This window comes from Myotis nattereri, assembly GCF_964212035.1.
Source record: "Myotis nattereri genome assembly, chromosome: 6".
Lineage (NCBI taxonomy): Eukaryota > Metazoa > Chordata > Mammalia > Chiroptera > Vespertilionidae > Myotis > Myotis nattereri.
This window is the reverse complement of record NC_138081.1, coordinates 40,386,706-40,411,164: the sequence shown is the minus strand read 5'-3', so window position 1 is coordinate 40,411,164 and position 24,459 is coordinate 40,386,706. Positions and strand designations below refer to the sequence as shown.

Genomic DNA, 24,459 nt, shown 5'->3' with positions numbered 1-24,459 from the left:
GCCCCTGTAACAATAACAGCATTTTTTAAATGTACGCTTAAGGCAATGGCAGTAACATAAGATACACGAATAGGTGGCTTCAGCGAAGAGCGGGCTAGCAAACGCAAGTGCTTTAACAAAAAGAGCCCGAACCTTTCATTGCAATATCAAGCGCTGGAATAAATTACACTTTGCATCGGTTGCAGAAATAACGCAGGACAAGACTTACACAGATGCCAATCCGCAGCATTTATACACATGCACATGGCAAGAGACAGAAACCAAACACTCTCATTCAACTCGGGCCGGGGAGCGCGATCCCGAGTTTGCCCAGCGTGAGAGTGCGCTCTGCGTGTGTCTGTGTGCGTGCGTGAGAGTGAGACCCATCCTCGGGGCATTTCCCCTCTTTGGGCAGTTTTGCTTCATTTGTTTCCTATTTCTGCTACATAGAAAGTAACTTCCATCTCAGCGCCAGCCAGCGCCACTGAATAGAGCTGTGCTGCGGCTCCGTTTGCGTCAGATCCCTCCGCGGAGCCGGCCCCGGCCCCCTCCCTCACGCGATCGGCCTCCACAGAGAAAGCGCCTGCCAGCCAACCCGCGGCCCCGGCTCCGACATCTTCTCCAGCTGGAAATAAATAAACAAATCGCACCTTCGGCCAGGGAGGGGTGGGGTGGGTGGGTAGAGGGGTCTCACCGCGCCTCGGGGCGTAGGGCGCGAGGCACTCCTTTTTCTCTCCAGGGGGCGGGAGCGCGGGCCGGGGCCGAGCCTGGGGCCGGGAAGGCGGCGGACTCTTTTCTGCGGCGGAGGGATCCGCGGCGGAGGCGGCGGCGGCCGTAGCCGCTGCCTGAGAGTTGTTGTTTCCTCCTCCTCCGCCTCCGCCTCCGCCGCCGTCGCTTGAATGGTGGAGCCGAGGCTGGGCTCGTGAACACACAGTGACAGCTATAGGGCAGGCGGAGGCACCATCCCCGCTTCCCCTCGGCGGCGGGGTGTCCCGCCAGCGGCCCTGAAGTGACCCATAAACATGTCTCGTGAGAGGAAAGGCCTCTCGGAGCTGCGATCGGGTAAGTCGAGGGGCTCCCGGGGCCGCTGGCACCGGGCGATTCCGCTCGCGGTCCTCCGCCCCCCGCCGCCCGGCCGCTGAGCCCGTGTCTCCCCGTCCCTCTCTCCCGCGCAGAGCTCTACTTCCTCATCGCCCGGTTCCTGGAAGATGGACCCTGTCAGCAGGCGGCTCAGGTACGGCGGCGCGCGGCGCGGGCCGGGCCGGGTTCGGCGCTCGCGGGCGTGGGGGAGGGCGGCGGCGGCGCGGGGCCGCGGCCCGGGGCGCGGGGCTCAGCTCTCCCCGCTTTGTTGTTGCAGGTGCTGATCCGCGAGGTGGCCGAGAAAGAGGTAAGGGCGGCGGCGGTCCGCCGCGTCCTGCCGCCGCGCGGTCGCCCTTGGGCCGCGGCGCCACCGCTGCCGCCGCCGCTGGGGCGTGGGGCGCGGGGCTTGGGGTCCCCGCCGGGGCGCGGGGCGGGCGGGGGAGGGGCGCGGGCGGGCTGGGGCCGGGGGGCCCGGCTTACGGGACGTCCTCTCCCCGCAGCTGCTGCCTCGACGCACCGACTGGACCGGGAAGGAGCATCCCAGGACCTACCAGAATCTGGTGAGACATTCACGTCGCGGAGCAAAGAAACTTTTCCCCGAGTCGAATAAAAATTGAATTTCCCGCAATTTTTTACAGAGACAAAAACTTGGCCCCAGAAACGTGAAAGCTCCCCAGGCCAGGGGGGACGTTGGGAAGTCGGCGCGGGGGCGGCGGGGGGCAGTGGCCGGGGGGACCTGCACCCCGGGGCCGTAGGGGCTGCAGACAATTTATTTGTGATATTTGGTTAATGTGCTAGAAATAAAGATACGTCATGAGTGTTGTGCAGTGCAAGGCCGGAGGAGGAGGGGCCGGCGCGCGCGGCCGTGCGGGCGCGGGGGCGCGCGCGGCGGCGGCGGCGGCGGCGGGAGCGGCGCGCGGGGGGCGCGCCCGGCGCTCTGCTCGCGCGGTCGGCGCGGCGCTCTCCGGCCGCACACAATGGCTGGTGACTAACCGCTCCGAAGTGGCATTAGCATTTCACCGGCAGGCTCCTCGGCAGCAGCGGAACCGTGGCGAGACGTGATCTAATTTTTTTTTCTTTCCTTCTCTTCGTTTCTTTTTGCTTGCTTTAAATGCAGAGCTATGTTTTTTTGTTGGAGGGATTCAGATGTGTGATGAGAGTTGGCCTTCAGCACATCTTGCATTTACCAAAACAGCGTTCGCAGAAGTGTAAAAAAAAAAGCCTGTTAATGCCCTAAAGCCAGAAGTTGAGCAGGCTTTTTTTCCAATTTTGCTGATGCTGGTGTTCTGCCCCTTGTCCGATGAGCTGTTCCTAGAGGCCACTGAAGCGTCTTTATTTTCTTTGGCCACGTATTTAGTGAAGATGGAACTTGGGAAGTCAAAGTTTTCCGATATATCTTGGGATAGATTTTGTTAAATCGTTGAAAAAATGCCTACTACTTAGTTTTGTGGGTTTTCAGGATGGATAGTTTAGTAATTTGTAGAAATTGACTTCTAAATGTGGACCTATTACTTTAGGACTGTGACTGTGAAAAGTAAGGCATCTGTATCTGGGAGTTCTGTGTATTTCCCATGTTCTTTTCTCCTAAACGGATTTAGGTTATTTGTATGAATATGTGCGTGTGTTGGGCAGTTAAAGCACTCACTCGGGGCAAATCAAGCATTTAAAATTTATGCATGCATTGATTTTCTGAGACATATTTGCAGCTGATGTTGTGATGTAGTTAATGACTGTTACTTAATGAGGGCTTCTGAAACATTTGGACGTTTCAAAGCTAGCTTAGAATTGAATGGCTTGAGTAGGGTGAAGGCATGACGTGATTTTGATTTGATGGCTTTCCCTTTCACTTGGATGTAGAACATTTAACGAGTCTAATTCTCTTATGATTTAATATAGGTTGCTGATAAATGCCTACATCTGTTGAAATAAGCAAGGGCACTAAGGTTTATTAGTAAATTTAATGGAAACTTTAATAGTTTGTAAGTAGTGATTTAGGCTAGTTTCATTCAATACTTGGCTAAAATGAATAGAGTTTGAAGCCAACTCAAATTCATTAACTGCAGTATTTAAATTTTTAGATTGTAATCTTTGACAAAATCTAAAGTGCCCTTCCTTGTTACTCCAAAAAATTACAAAGATTATAATTTTCTTTTTTAAGAATTGGGCAGATTTTACAAAACTCATCTTTGCATCTTATAAAAACCAACAACCCCAAGTTTTTAAAGATTGCTGTGTTTTCTTGGAGACAGTTGGTAATGTTATATTTATATTTTTAAAATGAAGTGGTAAATGGTATCTGGCCAAATAAGGGGAATGTCTTATCCTTGTAGGAATATTGTTTTTTTTTCTCCAGTAACAAAAAGGGCACCAATGGTGATTTTTAGTTAATTTAATTTTTGAGAGGGTTTCTTGTCTCTCAAATATTAATGCATTTATATTCCTGGCTCTTTCTCAAAACTTAGGACACAATAAGTAGAGTCTTCATCGGTATTAATTATCGACATCCGCCTTTTTCGCACGGAAGTGGTTCTTGGTGTGTTTTCATCTTTATTCTAGAACAGTCATGTTGGCATTTCATGAGGCAGTTAAAATTCTCATTAGAATTCAGAGTTCTCTTTTTATTCATTCAGCATGTTGCTCACTCCGTATCTACTGGATACAAGGCGTCATTCAAGGTGCTTTCATATTCATCAAACTATATCTAGGTGTGTAGGTATGCTGTTTAACTTCGACTTTTTAATTGAGATTTAGTTAACTCTAAAAACATTTTGGAACAGCAGGTATCTGAGCACATTCTTGTTTAATAGTAAGTAGGATCTTGAATTTTATGTCTAGATGAACATGCAAAACTTCGTATAGTGTTCTCTATTGTCTTAGTTTATTCTTATGACATTAACATGTTTAACTTTGTTGCCCTTCAAATTGCTTTTATTTGACATTGATTTGAAGACTTTTGGTGAATGAAACCAAAATAACTATTTTTGATAGGTGGTTTCAGTAAGTGTCTGCCTCTACCTGGAAATTTGTTGTTACATTCCTGATAAATGAGTAACATTTTAAACGGAAGAATTCATTTCTAGAAAAATCTCAAATTACAGTTATTTAGAATAGGAAGTAATATTTATATTTATGAGCTTAAAAATAGGTGTAGATTAGTATATGCAATCAGCCTACAGATACAATCAGTGATTGATTGTACCAAGAGGAAAGTGGAGATTTATGAGCAGTTATAAAAGTTTACAGATTTTTTAAAAAAATTGATGTGTTTATTTCAAGTGTGATTGATAAAACTTCATTGTGATTATTCCCCTCTACCTTAAGATTTAAAATATTTTTGATAGGAAATTAAAGGTTTTTTTAAAAAAATTTTTGCTCTATGATATATGTCTTAGTTTTATATTTTTAAAAACAGGAGGTCGATTTAAAGCAAAAGGGCATTTTAAAAAACTTTTATCAGAATTGTTATTTTTTAAATGGAGAGGCTTAGGAGGCAAACTATAGAATAGGAAAACTCAAATAATTTTTGGACAATTATTTGTTTATTTCTTAGTTTGCATGATGGAATTAGTTGGTTTGTTAACTTCCCTTTCTAGTTGCCACCTTAATTAGTGATGGTTGCGTATTTATGAAGAGATCTTGACACAGAATTTTTACTCATTTTTACTAGATTTGGGACTCTGATCACATTTCTTGATTACATGGCTTTTTTTTTTCTTTCCAAAACAGGGTTCATGTTTTGCCAGTTTGTTGAAATGATATAATACTTATTTTATGTTTTGTAGTGGTATTTACTTTTCTTAAAATGATTCCACTTTATTAGAAATCATTCTATTTAAGTGAAATGATTGGGAGTCAGGAGATGTTGGGGTTGTGATCTTAGCCCTGCCAACAGTTAACCTGCAGGTAATCTCCAGCAAGTCATTTCTGGAGCCCCAGTTATTCATGAAATAAGTGAATTACAATTTTTCTAATCTGAAAATATGTTTTTTGAAATAGAAATAGCAATACATTGTCCCTAATAGTTCAACTCTTTCCTTTTGGAGTTTTATTATCCAAAACACAGAAAAGCAGATACAGAGAAATCAGGCAGATTTTAACATTTTATAAATGCTTTCGATAGTGCCATTGTTAGGTTGTAGTATGATTTCTCTTTGCAAGGATGAAAATTTTTAAGACACTAACTACATTGCCCACTGCCTCTTTACCCTCTAAGTTAGTATGATTTTCGGTATGGTTTAAGTTATTAGGTTTAGTGAATTATTGGTGGTCTTAAATTCAGAGGTGAACAGAAACCATGGTTAGGAATTACTTAGGTATGTATCAAGTATTTAGTGTGCTGATTAATGTGAAAGTTAAGGTAAAAAACAGGAGACAAGTTTTAGGGAAAAAATACATAACACTTTAAATGTTTTTGAGTCAAGGAATCTCATTCTATATTAGAGATAACATAGTACTTTTCAAAACTTAACCAGTATAATTTGGAGTGGGGTGTGCCATATGAAGTGTGTGTTGCAGAGTTTCCATTTTCTTTTTTAGTAGAGTATCAATGAAATAGTAAGCTTAGCTTGGTAGCCTCTAAAACAGGGCTTTAATGTATCATGATCATCATAACAAATGAAATGTTAGCTGAAGTGGACAAAATTTCATCTTATACATGTAATTATTATAATGGTACTTATAACATTATTTTTAAAAGTGAGAGATTTACAAACATTTCAAAATTAAGTAAGTTTCTGTTAAAATCTTGATACACTTGAATTGGCCTTATGCAAAGAGGAAGTTGTATTATCTTCTCCCTAACTACACAGTGATGTTTTGATTGTTATGGGGTAGAATAATAAGTACTGCAGGAGTCTGTTTCCCACTCTATGAAATGGGCTAATAATAGCACCTATGTTGTAAGATTCTGTGAGTGATAACAGACTGGCACAAGTCACATGCTAATTAAGGGTTTGTGTTTGCTATTACTAGAACTATAGTAGTTATAATAAAGTTTGTTCCAGTTACAGCTTTCTAATGTATTAAAGTTCATTTTAAGAAAAACATTATTTCAGAAACAAGTATACATAACTTTCTGAACATAACAGCTAAAGTATAAAAAAGGGCACTTAAAAACTTCAGAAAATACTATTAATATAATTACTTTTAGATTCAAGAATAAAAAAGCCTAAGATATAAAAAAAGTATAGTAAATACCAAAAATAAATAATTCTTTAAAAATGTTGGGTAGAATATCTAGAAAACTTTTGATGGTCTGTATAGTGATTCAAACAAGACTATTTTTCTGTAACAACATTAAGAAGTATTTGGGTGTTTGAAATATCCAGAATTGATTAGAGGATATATGAAGCTTTTTTCTTTTGAAAAGTGACGTTTAGGAATATGTGAAGGATGCTTGGCTGTTGCATCTGACTCCTCCTATCCAGAGATTTATGTAATTTAAAATCATCACTATAGTTTGTATTCTTTTTGGAAAGTGTAAGTGTTTTGCCAGTCTGGCTTAATACTATGTGTGTTTTTAATTAAAGAGTTTAATGAAGACTTACAAAAATTTTTAAGTGAACATTAGGTTAAATACTATGAATATCAATTTTTCAATCCACTTGGTATTTCTTTATTAGATAGATAACTAGAAATTCCTTTCACTTACTGCAGCCATACTCCCCCCCCTCCCCCAAGCTTGTTGTTATATATCATATCACTACAGAATTGTAGCAAATAAAACTGTATTTTACCCAACTTATTCTGGATAAATAATACCAAACAGGTTGATTTTATTCTTGCTAGTATTCCCTCACAAAATTTTAGAATTCAGAATATTGCAATACTAAGCAAAGGGGCAGTTAAACTAAACGTACCCATTTAGTATCACTTCCCATCTTAATGTATTTTTTATTAACTTTAAGAAAGTCATTACAATGAGTTTATTAGAAAAATTATTAAAAAATTGTTAGCAGTAAACATTTAGGTTAAGTTGCTTTCATAATTACATCTAAAGTAAAAAAAGACTATTTGATAATAGGAACCAAATTGAAATTTTTAGGAATAAATTTAAAATGTGTAAAGTTACCAATTTCTGTGTTTTGTTTTGTTTTGTTGGTGAGTTGCTATTGTTTGTGAAATAGTAATTTATGAAAATTAATTATTTAGGAATTATTAAATATGTTAATGAGCATATGGAATATAGATTTTAAGTATTTTATAACAGATTGGGGGAAATGATAGTACTTTTTATTGAATTTGAGAATTGAGGGTACTGAAAAATCAAATTATGATGATGCACATAAGAAATATTTAGGTGTAAGAAGCTTTGGTCTCTATAGAGAAGTCAGTCATTAGGTTTAAATCAAGTCTACCTTTAGTTATTCCCCCCCCCCCCCCCCACACACACACACACACACAGTGTTTGGATCTCAAGGATCATTTAAGGAAGAGGATGGTTGGATGAGAAGTTTTGATACTAAGAAAAATTAGGTAGCAACATCGTCTGATACAGCTCTACTTAGTTAAAAGGAATTGAAATTATAAGAGATGTGATTTGTTGTATAAGGCTTAGTAAGTTATTACTATTCATAACAGCATAAATGGTGGCAGCCTTCTGCAAAGGAAGCACATAAAAAAATCCATGTAGTGATTCTGGACTCCAGACAGCCTGTTGTCATGGTGGCATGACCCATTTGGTCTCTGTCATGGATAAATAAGAGGCACATAGTCTTCTCAGAGGTTATAATATAAATCTTCTCAGAGGTTATAATATAAATTCAAGAAATATTTATCTTTGCTTGTGTCACTTGGTTCTAGTTTAGTTTTGGGGTGTGGAAATAATAAATTCTAGGCAACTTGGAGAAATACACATTTTCTGAAACAACTTTACTGCTTTTGTATATGTGGTGTTAGTTATTTTGAGTACAGTGTTTGAAACTGAAACATTACTAAAAATGAAACTGGGCATTCTCTTAAAATCACTTACTTTGGCATCTTAAGCATAAACTGTTTAAGAATTTTCCATCTTTAAATTAATAGATACGAACTTTTTCAACAGAATTATAAATTTGAATTTTAAATGACTAAATAAGTGTTTTAAAGAGGATTTTTTATTACACAAATTTTGCTTAGCAAATATGACTTGATTTAAAAATGAAACTTCAAAATGTATTTAAATAGTTAAGTTTTGTTGTGTTTCAAATTAATTTTTATAGAGCATCTTTGTGTTTTGTGGAAACCTTAATTCTGGATAGGTTTGGGTGTTTTTGTTTTTTGTTTTTTTAGCAGAATATAGCTTGTGATGAATAAAATTTGAAAGCAATATTGCATTTTCTTTAAATGAAAAATTTGTATTGATAATTGTATTTGTCATACTGACTGAATTATCTAAATGAATTCTTAGGTGGTTGACTAAATTGTGAGTATAAGACAGTCTTTCAAGTGTGTTTATTCACAGTTAAGAGTAAATAGACCACCAAGATCAGTTTTGACAACTAATACTCTTCTATATTAATTTCATTATACATCTAATTATAAATAAATCATAGGCAAGTAAGAGTACTTCTGAGAACAGTTTCCCAGCTTAGAAGATTTGACTTGAAAGTGGTTATATGGGTTCTAGTAAGTTTATAATCATGAAACATGTGACAATTGGGGGGGGGGGGGAGTAATGTTTTGAGAAGGAAACTGTAATGTAATAAAAATAACAGTTAACTTGAAATTGGAAGATCTGGGTTTGATTACTGTTTTTCTTTTTAAATGTATGACCTTGGACATACTACATAACCTTTGGTCTTCAGTTTTCTTTACTTGTGAAGTGGGTAGGTACTCGTTTGTGAAGATAAACAAATTTGGAGAGTACTTGGCACAGAGTATTCTTCCTATATAATAAAAGCCTAATATGCAAATTGTCCTCTTGTCTGGGAGTTCGGGGCGGGGGGGGGGAGGGGGAGGTGGCCAAACACCCTAGGCCCCTCCCCTGGGCCAGCCCCGCCCTGGTCGGCAGTGGTGGCAGGCAGCCGGGGGAATGGAGGACCCAGCCGGCAGCTGCTAGGGACCCTACCTATGCACGAATTTCGTGCACTGGGCCTCTAGTTTCATATATTTGTCTATATGAAGATGGTATTAGTAAAATTACTCAGAAAAAACGTACACTTGCTTTAATGAATATAGATAAAATTTAACATATACTTTGTAATAATGGTAAGAAATTTATAATTATAACTAGAAGTTTTGAGAAGTTTAGGGGTTGGGTTTTAATAATAGGCTTATAAAGTGATTAAATAGCAAATAGATTTTTTAAATTTATGGATTTTTGTTTATGTGCTAAATAGTCATACAAATAGTAAATAAAGCCCGTTAAGCTGACCTTTTATTAATTTAATTAACTTATTTTTAATCCTCACCTGAGGATATGGTGTGTTTTTTTTCTTTTTTCACTAATTTTTAGAGAGAGAGGAAGGGAGGGGGAGAGAGAAAAACATCTATTGTTTGCTTTCCATACTTGCCCTGACTAGAAGTCAAAACTGCAAGCTAGGTATGTACCCTGACTGGAAATCGAACCTACAACCCTTGGTGCACTGATGACCCTCCAACCAACTGAGCCACCAAGCCAGGGCTAAGCTGACCTTTTAGTATTCAGAACTAGAGCAGAAAGCAAAAGCAGGTAGCCTTTCAGATCTGAAAAAATGGTGAGAAAATAGATGAGACAATCTGAAAAACACTCTTTTTAGAACCAATCAGCTTTTCTAGAAATGAAGGACCTAGTCAAATCAAATCATACTAGTGGTAATTATGAGGTGGATCTTATTTTCATAGGGACCTCTTATATGCTAGACAAAGGACTGGCATTTTCTCAGAGGTAAATTTAAGTCATTGGAATTAATATGTTGATCTAGTTTCACTTGGAAAAGATCCTTAAAAAGATGACCTTTTTTCTCCTTGTTTAGGTCTAGAAAGATTTTTTTTTAATATATTTTTATTGATTTTTTACAGAGAGGAAGGGGGAGGGATAGAGAGCTAGAAACATCGATGAGAGAGAAACATCGACCAGCTGCCCCCTGCACATCTCCCACTGGGGATGTGCTTGCAGCCAAGGTACATGCCCCTGACCGGAATCGAACCCGGGACCCTTGAGTCCTCAGGCCGATGCTCTACCCACCGAGCCAAACCGGTTTTGGCTAGAAAGATTTTTTTTTAACATGAAAGGCAACATGTAAAAGCACCTCTTGGTACTATGATTACCTCCCAAGGTGGTGATCTTAAAGTCCTAGTCTTACAGATGAGGACATTGAGACTTCAAGTAAAATGTTTTTCCCATGCTCAGTTGGAAGCTTAAATCTAGGTGATCTGACTTTAGAGCCCTTAATCAAACCTTGACCTTTTTTTAAAAGTTGATTAGAGAAGTTCTTAATGATAGTATATCTGGTAGAATATAGTGGCTTCCAGGTTCTTTATATTCTCGTTCCACTGATAACACCTGCATTTAAACAATACCTTCCACTGATAATGAGAAAATTTTCTTGGTTGGAGGGGATGGCTGTTAATATGAAGTAGCATACCATGCAGAAGCAGGTTGGTTTATCGCAAAATGCAGGAGAATAAACCACTCAAAGAGCTGTTTCTTTTCTTTGGTTCTTCCTTGCTACAACTTATATTTTCAGGAGATTATCCTATTGTTCAAATTGTAATTGATAATTCTAGGAATATTTTATATATGCAGTCTGAGAAAAGAGTGCTACAGATTTATGATTGGGCCAAGATGGAGAAAGTATGAGCACAGTTGCCTTTGTTTGCAGAATTGTATTACCCCTATTGCTGGGAAAGTTACTAGAACCAAGGGTCATTCTTTATATCTGGGTGGGTAAATTATGGATGACATGGGCAAACTGTGCAGATCTGCTTTGCAAGGCTCCTAAGCTAAAGTTAATACCTTTTAAAAAGAGTTGCATTTAGATAGTATTTCCCAAAGACTAAAATATTACCATCTGACACTGTATAGAATATGTTTGCTGACCTCTGTTTTATATAATGTAATATACTTACAAAAAGTTTAATTAAGTTCAGGTTTTAGCCATTAATTATAGACAGTTAACAAAAGATTGTTGTTGTTACTGGTCTATCAAGTGATTCTCAATTGGTATTGGAGGTAGGGGCAGGGATATAAAAAGTTTGAAAAGGCTCTGGCCAGTCCACTGGTCTAGGTTAATAGTAATCAAATTTTACAGTCTTAACCCTTTTGGTGTAATTTACTTATACCTCTCTTGTAACTTTATTTTTAATTTTTCCACATATAAGAGGAAACTTTTTTTAAATTCTTTTATTCCTTTTTTTTTAATATATTGGGGTGACACTGGTTAAAATTATACAGGTTTTAGGTGCACAGTTCTATAGCACATGATCTATACACTGTGTATTCACCAAGTCAGGTCTCCGTCCATTACCATTTATCCCCACTACACCCTCCACTATCCCCCACTCGCCTCATCCAGGCAGTCACTATGATGTTGTCCCCGTGAGTTTTTTCTTTTTCTTTTTGCTCAATACCTCCACACCCCTGACCTAGCCTTCCCACCATCACCATAGCTGTCAGCCTGCTCCGAGTCTGTGTCTGTTTTGCTGGTTAGTTCATTTTGTTCCTACGATTCCACATATGAGTGAAATCACATGGTATTTGTCTTTCTCTGGCTGGTTTATTTCATTTAACATAATGCTCTCCAGATCTATCCATGCTGTCACAAAGGGTAAGATTTCCTTTTTTTACAGCTAAGTAGTATTCCATTATGTAAATGTACCACAGCCCTTTTATCCAATCATCTACTGATGGATAATTGGGCTGCTTCCAAATCTTGGCTATTGTAAATAATGCTGCAGTGAACAAAGGGGTGCATATATTCTTTTGAATTAGTGTTTTGGGTTTCTTCAGATAAGCTCCCAGAAGTTAAATTGCAGGGTCATAAAGCAGTTTGATTTTTTTATTTTTTGAGGTAACTCCATACTGCTTTCTTTCCACAGTGGTTGTACCAGTCTTCATTCCCACCAACAGTGCACTAGGGTTTCCTTTTCTCCACATCCATGCCAACACTTGCTGTTTGTTGATTTCTTAATAATAGCCATGCTGACAAGTGTGAGGTGATATCTCATTGTTCATTGGCCCTTTAAGAGGGCGCCTGTGTCTTTAGTGGACTTCTCTCTCTCCCTGCTGGTCAGAAGCCCTGGTGCTTTTCACAGCCAAATGTTATGTGGGTGCCTCTTCCTAGCTTTTGGTGCTCTGGGCTGGGGTGGGGTGGGGGGCTGTTTTGGTGTCCACTCCATGCTTCTCAGGTAGAGCCTATGGCCAAGACATCCTTCCAGCACCTCAGCTGCCTCTGTGGGTGCAGGACCAGTTCTTTTCACGTCTCTGCCCTTCCTACCAGTCTTGATGTGGCTTCTGTAAATCCTTGGTTATGAGACTTCTCTTCAGCTAGTCTTCAGTTGGTTATTCAGGATGATTGTTCTAAAACTTAGTTTTAATTCCAGTTTGTTCTTGGGAGGAGGTGAGTGTACCTCCCACCTACTTCATTGTCAGCTTAGACCTCCATCTTTTTAAATTTAAGAGTTTAAAATTTTAATCTTAGTAATGTACAAAAGTAGGATTGATTTCCTTCAGCCATTTTGGTAGAGTATTAGTTTTATCTTTTACTTGTATCCTTAGATTTTAAGTGTTCCCCTTTACCTGTAGGAAATTATGCTCTTGTGCTTATTTTTTTTTAGTAGTGAGAATGAACTTTAAAACGTTTCTTTTTCTGGCTCAGTTTAATGTCATTTTAAAACTGTATAAAATGTCCCCTTTATAGCTTGCTTGCACACTGATATATGTATATTTGAAGCAATAGGTGCTGTGGGGTTGGGCAGTCTGAATGAGCTCTGGTGTTAGTCTGCCTTGGTTTTATTCTCATCTCTGCCATCCACTGAATGTGTGACCGTTCGTGGTGGTTTTATTTTTTGCACCATAATTTATTTATTAATGGGAATAATAATAATACATACCTTTTAGGGTTTTTAAAATAATTAACTTAGTTGTTATATGTAAAACTTACCACACTTACCCCAAGGGCTAGCATTTAGTGTTCAGTCATTATGTTTTAGCTCTGTAAGTGTTATTACTATTTATCACACTTTAACTTCATAATTTGGTCATGTATTTTTATGTGTTGAATATCTAAAGAGCTTGAAAGCAGCTCTGGTCATGGAAAATAATGGGTATATTAGAACTGAGGATGTCAAGTTGTGTTTTGTTTTTCCCAAATGATAATGTATAAATAGTTACTGAGAATTCAAATATAGATATTTTGGAGAAGGCAGTTTATTAGAATATCATTTCAAGTTTTCCTTTTTATTTTAATTTCCTTTAAATTATTTATTAGTGTAAGTAAAGTAATAGTTTGTTCAAACCCCAAAAGGCTTAATATTAAAGATAGAGCTTTTACTAATTTGAAAATTAAAAGTTATATATGTGTAGCCGTAATGAGCTATTTTAACTTTTTAAATTTGTTCTTGGTTTTACTTTTTAAATATTGACCATAGGTCAGTAGTGGCATGGGTTAATATTCATGAAGAATAATGTTTAGAAAAAGACAGTAGCAAATGATAATTTTAATTTTTTCCTTTAAATATGTATTGTGTGTGACAAAGTTGGGACCAGATGGGCATATATGGTCCCTGTTCTCTTATAGTTTGTGGTGAACTTGAGAATTTAAAATGTATAATCATAAACTGATAACATGAGTTAATGAAAAGTCACTGAGTGTATGCATCCAAGATATATATAGACTGAATAGGGTAAAAGAAAACAAATAAAATTACACTGGAGGGAAGATCTAAAGCATATAGAGAGTTGTGTGAAAGGGGTGTGGAAAATGAGTTCATCACCTGGGAAAAGCCTGACTGAAGAGAGTGCAGGTAAAGAACCTGAAAGGAGATGGGTGTGTCTAAATGTAGACAGTGGAGCTGGAGGGTGTATTGCTGGGAATGTGCCTGGTAAAGCAGAGAACCAGGAATGGACCAGAAATGTGTGCCAGGGTTTGTAGACAATGTTAAGGATTTGAATCTGTTAAGAATAAGGAAAGCCTCTTTTAGGTAAGGGTGACTTGACCAGATATATGTTTTCTGAAAGAGCATTCATTCAAAGGAAAATAGAGAATAGATTTGATTGAGGTAGAGGACATGAGTAGATGTTGGAAAGATGGGAGTTTATTGCAAAGATGATTTGAGGTTGGGCTGTTATTGTGGTGAAGGAGAGAGCTGCATTTAAGGATGGGAAGGACAAATCAGTTGGATTTGGTGAAACTGCTTGGATATTGGGAATGAGGGAGGAGGGAGGAATGGGCAAATAAAAAAATGACATCTTGATTTGAGGCTGTGTATATGGTGTTGCCGTGTTGGAGGGTTTTGGCATGAGGCTTAAGAGTTCATTTTTACATGATGAGTTGAGAAGGCTTTGGGATTTCAAAGAAAGATGTCTTCTAAGAAAGTGTGATATGTATAAGGACTGTCCAAGAAGAGAGTATAGAGCAGCCGTGGGCAAACTACGGCCCGCATGCCAGATCCGGCCCGTTTGAAATGAATAAAACTAAAAAAAAAAAAGACCGTACCATTTTATGTAATGATGTTTACTTTGAATTTATATTAGTTCACACAAACACTCCATCCATGCTTTTGTTCCGGCCCTCCGGTCCAGTTTAAGAACCCATTGTGGCCCTCAAGTCAAAAAGTTTGCCCACCCCTGGTATAGAGTGTGAAGAAAAGGAGTTCTAGAGCTGGTGTCCAGGATCTCAGACCATAAGGAACTTACTGTTTAGTAGCTTAAATAGAAGAGAAGTCAGTGCTTCTGCATATTTTCATGTCTTCATTTTTTTAACAATTTATTAAGCACTCAGTCTAAGTACTGCATTTAAGTACTGGGTTGACAGGTAAACAGGGTCTCATTTCATGCTTATGCAGGACATGGACCATAAATTGGCAGTTTTAGTATAGTGTCAGGGGTCTTATGAACCCCCCAAACAAGGCAAGATTGTGGTAGTACCTATATATGTGGTTTTTTCAGGGATGGGGAAAAGGAACATAACTATCATTAGATTCCCACTGAGGTCTGGGTATTATTAAGGAAAATTAATACAATGTAAGTATTGCAAACTGTTGGGGATGGGGTCATAAAGGAACATTTGGGAAGGAGTATATAATGTACTATGGAAACACAAAAGAAGGCAGTGGTAATATAACAGGTCAGGTAAGGCAGTAAAGCATTGACTGAGACTTGAAAGAGAGTGATAGTGGAGGTGGGTGGGTAAAGAATAGATTTTAAGCAGAGAGATCAGCTTGTATAAAGTCTCAAAAGCCAGGAAGCATGAGGAGTTTAAGCATTGAAAGTATCTCTTGTAACTAAAATGAAAGTTGATTTTGAAAAATTGTAATCATTAAGAAAATATTTAGTCAGGAAAAAGTGGATTCATAATATTTTATTAAAAGATGAAATTCTGCAATAAGGATTTTCAGGTTTGTTACCTGAAATGTATTTTGCAAAAAGACTCTAATACAGGATCATCACAGAATTAACATTAAGAAGTAATCAACTTTCTTGTTAAAGTAAAATTTTACAAGGAATTTTGATCAATTTAAAGAAGTCACATTAGAATAATTATCATATACAAATTTAGAACTGGAAGGGACATAAATATTTTAGATACTTTTTAAAATTTTATTGTAAGCAAAATAGGAAAGATTAGAGAATAGTATAAACATATCTAAAAATTCTTATTTTGGTATTTTCTTTTAAATGCGTTTTCTATTTAGCTAATCATACTGAAGCAGATATTTGAAAAAGTATTTTTTGGGGTCAAGATGATACTATTAGGGAAAAAGGGATACTATAGCTAATGAGTTTGGGAAATTGTGCATTAAACACAATTAGATAGTTTTATCTTAAGATTTTTCAGAGGCTTTAATGTCATTGTGCTTTGTGAATCTCAAAAGCAGAGATGTAGTGTGTATAATTTGTATTAGAACCTCTTTTTCAGAAGTATTTAGTCTATCAGTACTTATTGACTATCTATTGTATGCCAGACTGTATAATTTTAAATCACAGTGTGATGGTATGGCTTCATGCAGTCTCCATGACAGGAGTGTATTATGAGGAAAAGTAAAGTAAGTTCCTCTCAATTAGTTTCAGCTTAGAGGGGTGAATACTAGCTAAGTTTTTAAAAATACCATCATGGTCTTCAGTAGAATATGACAGTTATTACAAGATGGAATGAAATGATTTAATCCCCACACATCTCCTCCAAATAAGTTTTATAAGGAGTTCATACTAAAATTGCCATTACTAAATGAATTTGAGTAGAAATTCTCAAACTTCTTGGCCTCAGAACCCCCTTACATGAATAAAAATTGTTTAAATTCCTTTGTTTATGTAGATTATAATCTCATCATTTAAAAAATAGAAATTTTAAAATGTTTTATTTAAATTTATTTCACAGTACTATAATTAACTTTATTTTTTTAATATGCAGTCATTTAATTTTATTTATAAAGCATATACTAACATGAGAATGACAGATATTTTATGGAGAAAAGACAGGATAGAAAATTTGTATATGTTATATAAAAGTTACATATATATATATAAATATATGACATATGTGAATGATTATAACATAATGTAAAAATGCAAGGTAAACAGAGAAGAATGAAAAAAGCAAAAGGCCATACATCAACATTCTTTTTTTTTTTATTGTTTAAAGTATTACAAATAGTAGTACATATGTCTCCTTTTTTCCCGATTGACCTTCCCCCACATTACTATAATTAACTTTTAAAATAAAATAATTATTTTCCAAAACAAATTTGTGAGAATAATGTCATTTTTACATGATGAGTTGTTTTACATTTTTTTAGAACATTTATTGGTCTAGCTTAATAGAGATAGATTCTTATATATACTTCTGTATTCATTCTGTTGTAACATCACATGTCATGTGGCCTCTGGAAAACACCAAATACTCACGAAAAAAATGAGAGTGAAAAGTAAATAGTGTCTTATTATTTGTAATTTTTGCCTGAGGAACTCCCAGAGATTTTCTGAATACACTTTGAAAACAGCTGAACTAGAGAGTATTATTATTTAGGTACTACAATGAGAAATTGTTAGTAACTTGATAACCTCTAAATATAAAGTGATTAAATAGCATACTTTATTTTCTCTAACTCTCTTTAGATTAATATGCAAATATTGTCTATTTACTGAAAATACTGTAGGATAAGTAAAGTAGCATTTCATAACGTGTTTTCAAATGGTAGCATAAATTAAGTAGTGTTTTCAAGTTGTTCCAGAAATGCTCAAACTTTCTAGTAGGTAGGTTTTTGGTTTTTTTTATACAAGTCAAAATATGTTTCAGTTAATAGTTGGAATTTGGCCTTTATGTTAGGTTCTAGGTAAATCATAAAACTCAGCATAGATGCTCTCTAAGTCTTTAAAATTTTGTAATGAAAACATGAACAATCAAGTTTATTTAATCTTGAATTATTCTGGAGATACTCTTTATAATATCAAGGATATAAAACATTTTATTTTGTAGTTTGACTTTTTTGAAAATTAAAATGTTAAACTAAGACATTCCATTTAGATTATAATGCTGTATATTTTTTTCATCGTTCAGTATTTGCATTGACTAGCATCTGTTAATTTATAACTTGGTATATTTAGGTTACATTAATTCTTTTGTATTTTTCCTCCTCTGTGGTTTAAATGATGGTTGGGTAGCTGTTCTGTTCTGTGAGTCAAGTGATTTCACAGAATAAACATGAACTATTCTCCCAAATAAAATGAAATGTTAACTAGCCAGAACAAATTACTGTATTTTTTAAAGAGTATTTATTTGGTATAAAGAATTATATCACTTTATTTAGCAAATATTACATGTCTTTTATATAATAGGTGAAGTATTACAGACATTTAGCACCTGATCACTTGCTGCAAATATGTCATCGATTAGGACCTCTTCTTGAACAAGAAATTCCACAAAGTGTTCCTGGAGTACAAACTTTATTAGGAGCTGGAAGACAGTCCTTACTACGCACAAACAAAAGTATGAAAAATTTCTAATAGCATTTAGACATTCTTTTCTTATTGTTTGGCTTTGTGCCCTATCTTTGTAACCATAAGTATGTGTGTTTAATAGGCTGCAAGCATGTTGTGTGGAAAGGATCTGCTCTGGCTGCATTGCATTGTGGAAGACCACCTGAGTCACCAATTAACTATGGTAGCCCACCCAGCATTGGTGAGTTAAGCTCATTTTCTTTTTTCTTATATATTTTATTGATTTTTCACAGAGAGGAAGGGAGAGGGGTAGAGTTAGAAGCATCGATGAGAGAGAAAGATCGATCAGCTGCCTCTTGCACACTCCCTCCTGGGGATGTGCCGACAACCAAGGTACATGCCCTTGACCGGAATCGAACCCGGGACCCTTGAGTCCGCAGGCCAACTCTCTATCCACTGAACCAAACTGGTCAGGGCAGTTAAGTTCATTTTCAAGTTGAAACTAAAAATGTGTTTTATTTACTGTTAAATCAGAGAATTTCATATTATGTACATAAGCATTCAAAGAGGAAAAAGCTATCAGATTATTTTCTTATATAAGTGATATTAATAGTGAAGAAGTCATCCTCCTATATAATAAAAGGGTAATATGCAAATTGTCTCCACCACCGGGAATTCAACCAGGGAGCGGGGCTGGCTGGCCAGCTGCCCACAGTCCCTCCCCCGGCCGGTCTAGCTTGATCAGCCCGAATTGGGGTGGGCTGGCTGGACCCACTATTTCACGAATTCGTGCACCGGGCCTCTAGTAATTTATAATAATAAAAGTGTAATGTGCCAATTAGACCGGACATCCTTCCAACGAAGCTGCAGTGGCAGGTGCCAAGCCACTTGTATGAGTTTCGTGCATCAGGCCTCTTGTAATATAATTATGGATTGTGTATGTTGTATCTAATTTGGCTAATTAGTTCATCGATATTTTATTTTTACAAAGAATTGTTTACTGCATCGATTTTCAACCATGCACTATTTAGTCGGAATTTACCTCTTTTCCCTTAGATTGTCAAATGAAAAATGACAATAGCAAAAATAACAATAGCCATCTGGTGTGAATGCCCAGTCTTAAACCATAAATACATAGGTCATATAATAGAGTTGCATCTTATTGGTCATGTTACATAATAATGTTGTATCTGATTGGTTAATATCCTAAATCCTTGTATATAAGTACAGGAACCTGATTTTTATTTAAAATCACTTTGGAACAAAAAGTATAGGTACTTACTATTATTATTTTCTAAATCAATATTATACCTTCTTTTTATCAGGTCTGCAAAAAACATGTTATTTGTTGTGCTGCAGAATTTTAGTAATTTATGTGAGCCATGAGATGAAAAAGGTTGAAAATCGCTGGATTACTAACCTGTATGTTATTAGATTGGTTTAATGGGCAACTGTATCATAATACAGAACAGTTATAAGGGTGGAAAACAAAAAGTTTGGGGTTTTTTTTGTTTGTTTTTTATAAAGCATAGTGCATTTTTTTGCCTTTAAAATTTCAAAGAAAGAAAACTGATGTAGATAGGTCTTCCTCTTGAAAATGCCTCCTAGATCCCCTTTACCTTATCAGGCCCTTACCTTTTCATAGACTCCTACACATCTTCTTATGTCTTCCTTTTCTCTCCCTTCCACAAACAAAAGCATGAAAAATTCCAGGTCATACTATATAACACTGTAATAGTCCTTTTATTTAATTCTACTTTAGCTATGTCGCTCTTCTGATGAAGGTAGTATAATGATGTTAACATGTTTTAATCCTATATAATAAAAGCCTAAGATGCTAAGTGTTAGACTGTTCAACCAGTCGCTATGATGCACACTGACCATCAGAGGGCAGACATTCTGACTGGTAGGTTAGCTTGCTGCTGGGGTCCAGCTGATTGGGACTGGGCGAGACAGGCTGGACACGCCCTGGAGCCCTCCTCGACCCCAATGATGCACCAGTGGGGTCCCTAGGCCTGGTCTGCACCCTCACAATCCGGGACCCCTCGGGGGATGTCAGAGAGATGGTTTTGGCCAATCCCTGCAGGCCAGGCCAACAGGTCCGACCAGTGCACAAAAGCACTGGGCCTCTAGTGATATTATACTTCCTTTACCACCAAGTCTAAACTTGCGAATTTTCAGAGACCTTCATTTTATTTTATTTTGTTTTTTTATTATTTTCATGACACTTTATTTTAAAATTCTATTCAAAATGCAAATACTTCTGATATTAGAGAATTAAGAAAATATTTTTTTTTTCCTAGTGAATCACATTTTATGTCTCCTTTTTTTTCCCCCTTGACATTCCCCCGGCCTCCCCTACCCCCCAGTGTCTTGTGTCCATTTGTTATGCTTATATGCATGCATACAAGTCCTTTGATCTCTTACCCCTCCCTCCCGCCCCCCAACCCTCCCAAGCCTTCCCTCTGTAGTTTGACAGTCTGTTCGATGCTGCTCTGCCTCTGTATCTATTTTTGTTCATCAGTTTATAATGGCAGAGACCTTCATTTTAATCATTGCCTCTTCTATCACCCCATCCTCCTGCCTAGCCATCTATCCAAATACTATTTTTTTCTTTTTTGGGTACTTATTATAGTGATAATATTAGTTTGGAATAATTTTACTGTATGTTTATATACTATATCTTTTTCCATTGTTTTACTTGCAGTCTTTTGTATCCTTTCATTTTTTCTATCTCGTAAAAATAGTATCAAAGTCACCTTTAAAAAAATACAGTATGACAGTCTTTGTGTTTTATCTGAAGCATTTTGTCCTTTATATGTAATTATTATATATTTGTGTTAAAATCTATTGCTACTGGAAAGTGATCTCTTTCTCTGGTTGCTTTTAAGATTTTCTTGTTGGTTTTCTGCAGTTTGTGTTTTGGTGTTAATTCTTTTTAAATTTATCTTGTTTGAGATTTATTAGGCTTGAATCTATAATGTCTCCTATTACATTAGAAAATTCTCAGACATTATCTTTTAATATATCGTCTCTGCTTAATTCTCTCTCCTCTGGGAACTCTAGTTGAACAGATGTTAGACTTTTTTACTTCTCAGTTTAGCCTTTTTTTTTATAATTTATATTCTTTTTATCTCTGTGATGCATCTGGATTGTTTTCTGTGACCTATATTCCAAAGGTATGTGACATTTGTATGTTGGGTAATCATGGATGATTTTTTTGTGAACATATGATTGCCTTGGTTAAATAATGATCTCTTTCTATAACCTATATATAAAAGGCTAAGTGACCAACCGTATGTCTGTCCAACTGTCTGACCGACTGGCTGGTACTCATGATGCACACTGGCAATTTAAAAGTAGATGTTGACTTGTGCATGCGCGGTACACATAAAGGTGTCGCTGGCACCAATCGCACACATGTTTTAATTATTTATTTATATATATACATAGAGAGAGAGAGAGGCCCGATGCACAAAAATTTGTGTACTTGGGGGCGGGGGGTCCCTCAGCCCGGCCTATGCCCTCTTGCAGTCTGGAACCCCTTGAAGGATGTCCACTTGCCGGCTAAGGCCTGCTCCTTGGAGGATCTGGCCCAAGCTGGCAGTCAGATATCCGTCTGGCAGCCTGGCAGCCCTCGGGGGATGTCCACTTGCCAACAGAGAGCAGACCAAAGCTGCAGTCGGACATCCTTAGCGCTGCTGAGGAGGCCGGAGAGGCTCCCGCCACCACCGCTGTGCTGGCAGCGGTCAGCCTGGCTTGTGGCTGAACAGAGCTTCCCCTGTGGGAGCGCACTGACCACCAAGGGACAGCATTGAGCAACTGCCCCCTGGTGGTCAGTGTGTGTCATAGAAACCAGTCATTCCCAGTCGTTCTGCTGTTAGGGTCAATTTGCACATTACCCTTTTATTATATAGGATAGAGGCCTGGCGCACGGGTGAGGGCTGGCTAGTTTGCCCTGAAGGGTGTCCCGGATCTGGGTGGGGGTCCCGCTGGGGTGCCTGGCCAGCCTGGGTGGCGGCTAATGGCTGTTTGCAGGCTGGTCAAGCCCCCCCGAGTGGGGACCCTCACCCTATGGAGGTTTGACCAGCCTGGGTGAGGGGCTGATGGCTGTTTTCAGGCAGGCTACACCCCTTTAGGGTCGGGGGTCCCCACTGGGGTGCCTGGCCAGTCTGGGTGAGGGGCTAAGGGCCATTTTCAGGCTGGCCAAACCCCCTGGTGACGGAAGCGCCCAGCCTGTCCTTTTTCCTTTATTTTTATTTATTCTGGGATTTATTTACCTTCTATAATTGAAACTTTGTAGCCTTGAGTGGAGCTCAGATCCGGCTGTGGCAGGCGGGAAGCTTGGCTTCCTGCATCACTGGAACAACCAAGCCTCCTCACTTCAGTTCCGTGGCTGCCGGCCACCATCTTGGTTGGGTTAATTTGCATATAGTCACTCTGATTGGCTGGTGGGCATGGCTTAAGGTGTAGTGAAGGTATGGCCAATTTGCATGTTTGTCTTTTATTAGTGTAGATACTATTTTGATGTAATTTTTTATAGTAACATAATTACCGCATGAATCTTTTTTCTAAATAATTTCCTTTCAGTTTGCACAAATCCTTGCACTGGGCCACTAGTCCTATCTAATAAAGAGGGAATATGCTAATTGACCCTCACACCATTTCAAAAACGGCTGCGCCCACAGCCAATAAGGAGTGAATATGCTAATTGGCTGCCACGCCCTCAAAGATGGCAGAGCGCACAGCCACAAGATGGCCAGCAGGGAGGGCTTTTGTGGGTGACCAGGCCAGCAGGCGAGGGCACTTAGAGGCAACCAGGCCAGCAGAGCAGAGTAGTTAGGGGAGGCTGGGCCGACAGGGAAGGTCAGATGGGGGGGACTGGGCCGGCAGGGGAGGGCAGTTGGGGGCAACCAGGCCTACAGGTGAGGGCAATTAGGGGTGATCAGACCGGCAGGGGAGCAGTTAGGCGTCGATCAGGTTGGCAGGGGCATGGTTAGGGGGTGATCAGGCTGGCAGGCAGAAGTGGTTAGGGTGATCAGGCAGGCAGGCAGATGAGCATTTGGGAGCCAGCAGTCCCGGATTGTGAGAGGGATGTCTGACTGCCGGTTTAGGCCCGATCCCTGTGGGCAGTCGGACATCCCTGGAGGGGTCCCATATTGGAGAGGGTGCAGGCTGGGATGACAGACACCCCCTCCACTCAGTGCACGAATTTCGTTCACCGGGTCTCTAGTCCTATCTAATAATAGCCAAACATGGTAATTGACTGTACCTCCCATTGGGTAATCAGCGAGATATGCAAATTAACCGCCAGCAAAGATGGTGGCTAATTTGCATACTGCAGGGAGGGTGGGACAGCGTGAACCGCCATCCAGGCACCGTGGGCGACGCCAGATGCCACCTGCCTGCTGCCCAGGACCCGATCCGGTCCAGGGCCGCAGGCACGCTGGCCCCACAAGCCCCAGGAGCTGCCTGCTTTCCGCCCAGGACCCGATTTGGTCCTGGGCCGCAGGCACACTGGCCCCTCAAGCCCCAGGAGCCGCCTGCCTGCAGCCCGGGACCAGATTGGTCCCGGGCCGCTGGCGGGCCCTGGAAGCCCCAGAAGCCGCCAGATATGGCAGTAACTCTATCAATAAGCACTCTGAAAGTCACTGGCATAAATGCACCAATTAAAAGACAGATTATGAGGGTGAATCAAAAACAAAACTCACTTTAAATATAAAGACACATACAGATTAAAAGTAAATCAATTAAGCTGCAGCCTGTTTTGCTCAGTGGATAGAGCATTAGCCTTTGGACTGAAGGGTCCCAGGTTAGATTCCAGTCAAGGGCATGTACCTCAGTTGCTGGCTTGATCCCCAGTCCCTATCAGAGCATGTGCAGGAGGCAACCAATCAATGTGTCTCTCCCTTTCCCTTCACTCTCTCTAATATTCAATGGAAGAATATCCTTCCGTGAAGATTAACAAAAACAAAGTAAATGGATTAAGTAACATTAAAGAAATTATAAGAAAAATATATTCCAAATTTTGTTAGTTGTATAATGGTTATGTTTAATTTATTAACACCTAAGAAATTGGGTGAAGGGTAGATATAATATGCTGTAGTATTTTATCATTATTTTTTCCATGTATGAGATTATTTCAAATTAAAATATTAAAAAATTAAAAATTAATAAAATATTAATTGAAATGTATCCACATTACATGAAAAATCTCCTAATTGCATCTAGCATAATTTATTAAATTGTGCTAAAATTTATAAGGGTTCAGTTAAAAAATATCTTAATTCTAAATGATATAATAGAAAATATGTAATAGTGAAGTTATAAGCACTTATCTGAAA

General features: G+C 38.7%; 1 protein-coding gene across 1 annotated transcript in view; it reads left to right on the top strand.

Annotated features, from left to right (window-relative positions):
• Window positions 1-774: 774 nt before the first annotated feature.
• The window catches only part of PHIP (PHIP subunit of CUL4-Ring ligase complex), a 157,415-nt gene continuing 133,730 nt past the window's right edge, over window positions 775-24,459 (top strand). The window contains exons 1-6 of the mRNA XM_081095074.1: window positions 775-1,041; window positions 1,155-1,213; window positions 1,337-1,366; window positions 1,560-1,619; window positions 18,014-18,164; window positions 18,258-18,356. Coding sequence (XP_080951200.1) covers window positions 1,002-1,041; window positions 1,155-1,213; window positions 1,337-1,366; window positions 1,560-1,619; window positions 18,014-18,164; window positions 18,258-18,356 — 439 coding nt within the window. The 5' untranslated portion in view covers window positions 775-1,001. The remainder of the gene's footprint in view (window positions 1,042-1,154; window positions 1,214-1,336; window positions 1,367-1,559; window positions 1,620-18,013; window positions 18,165-18,257; window positions 18,357-24,459) is intronic.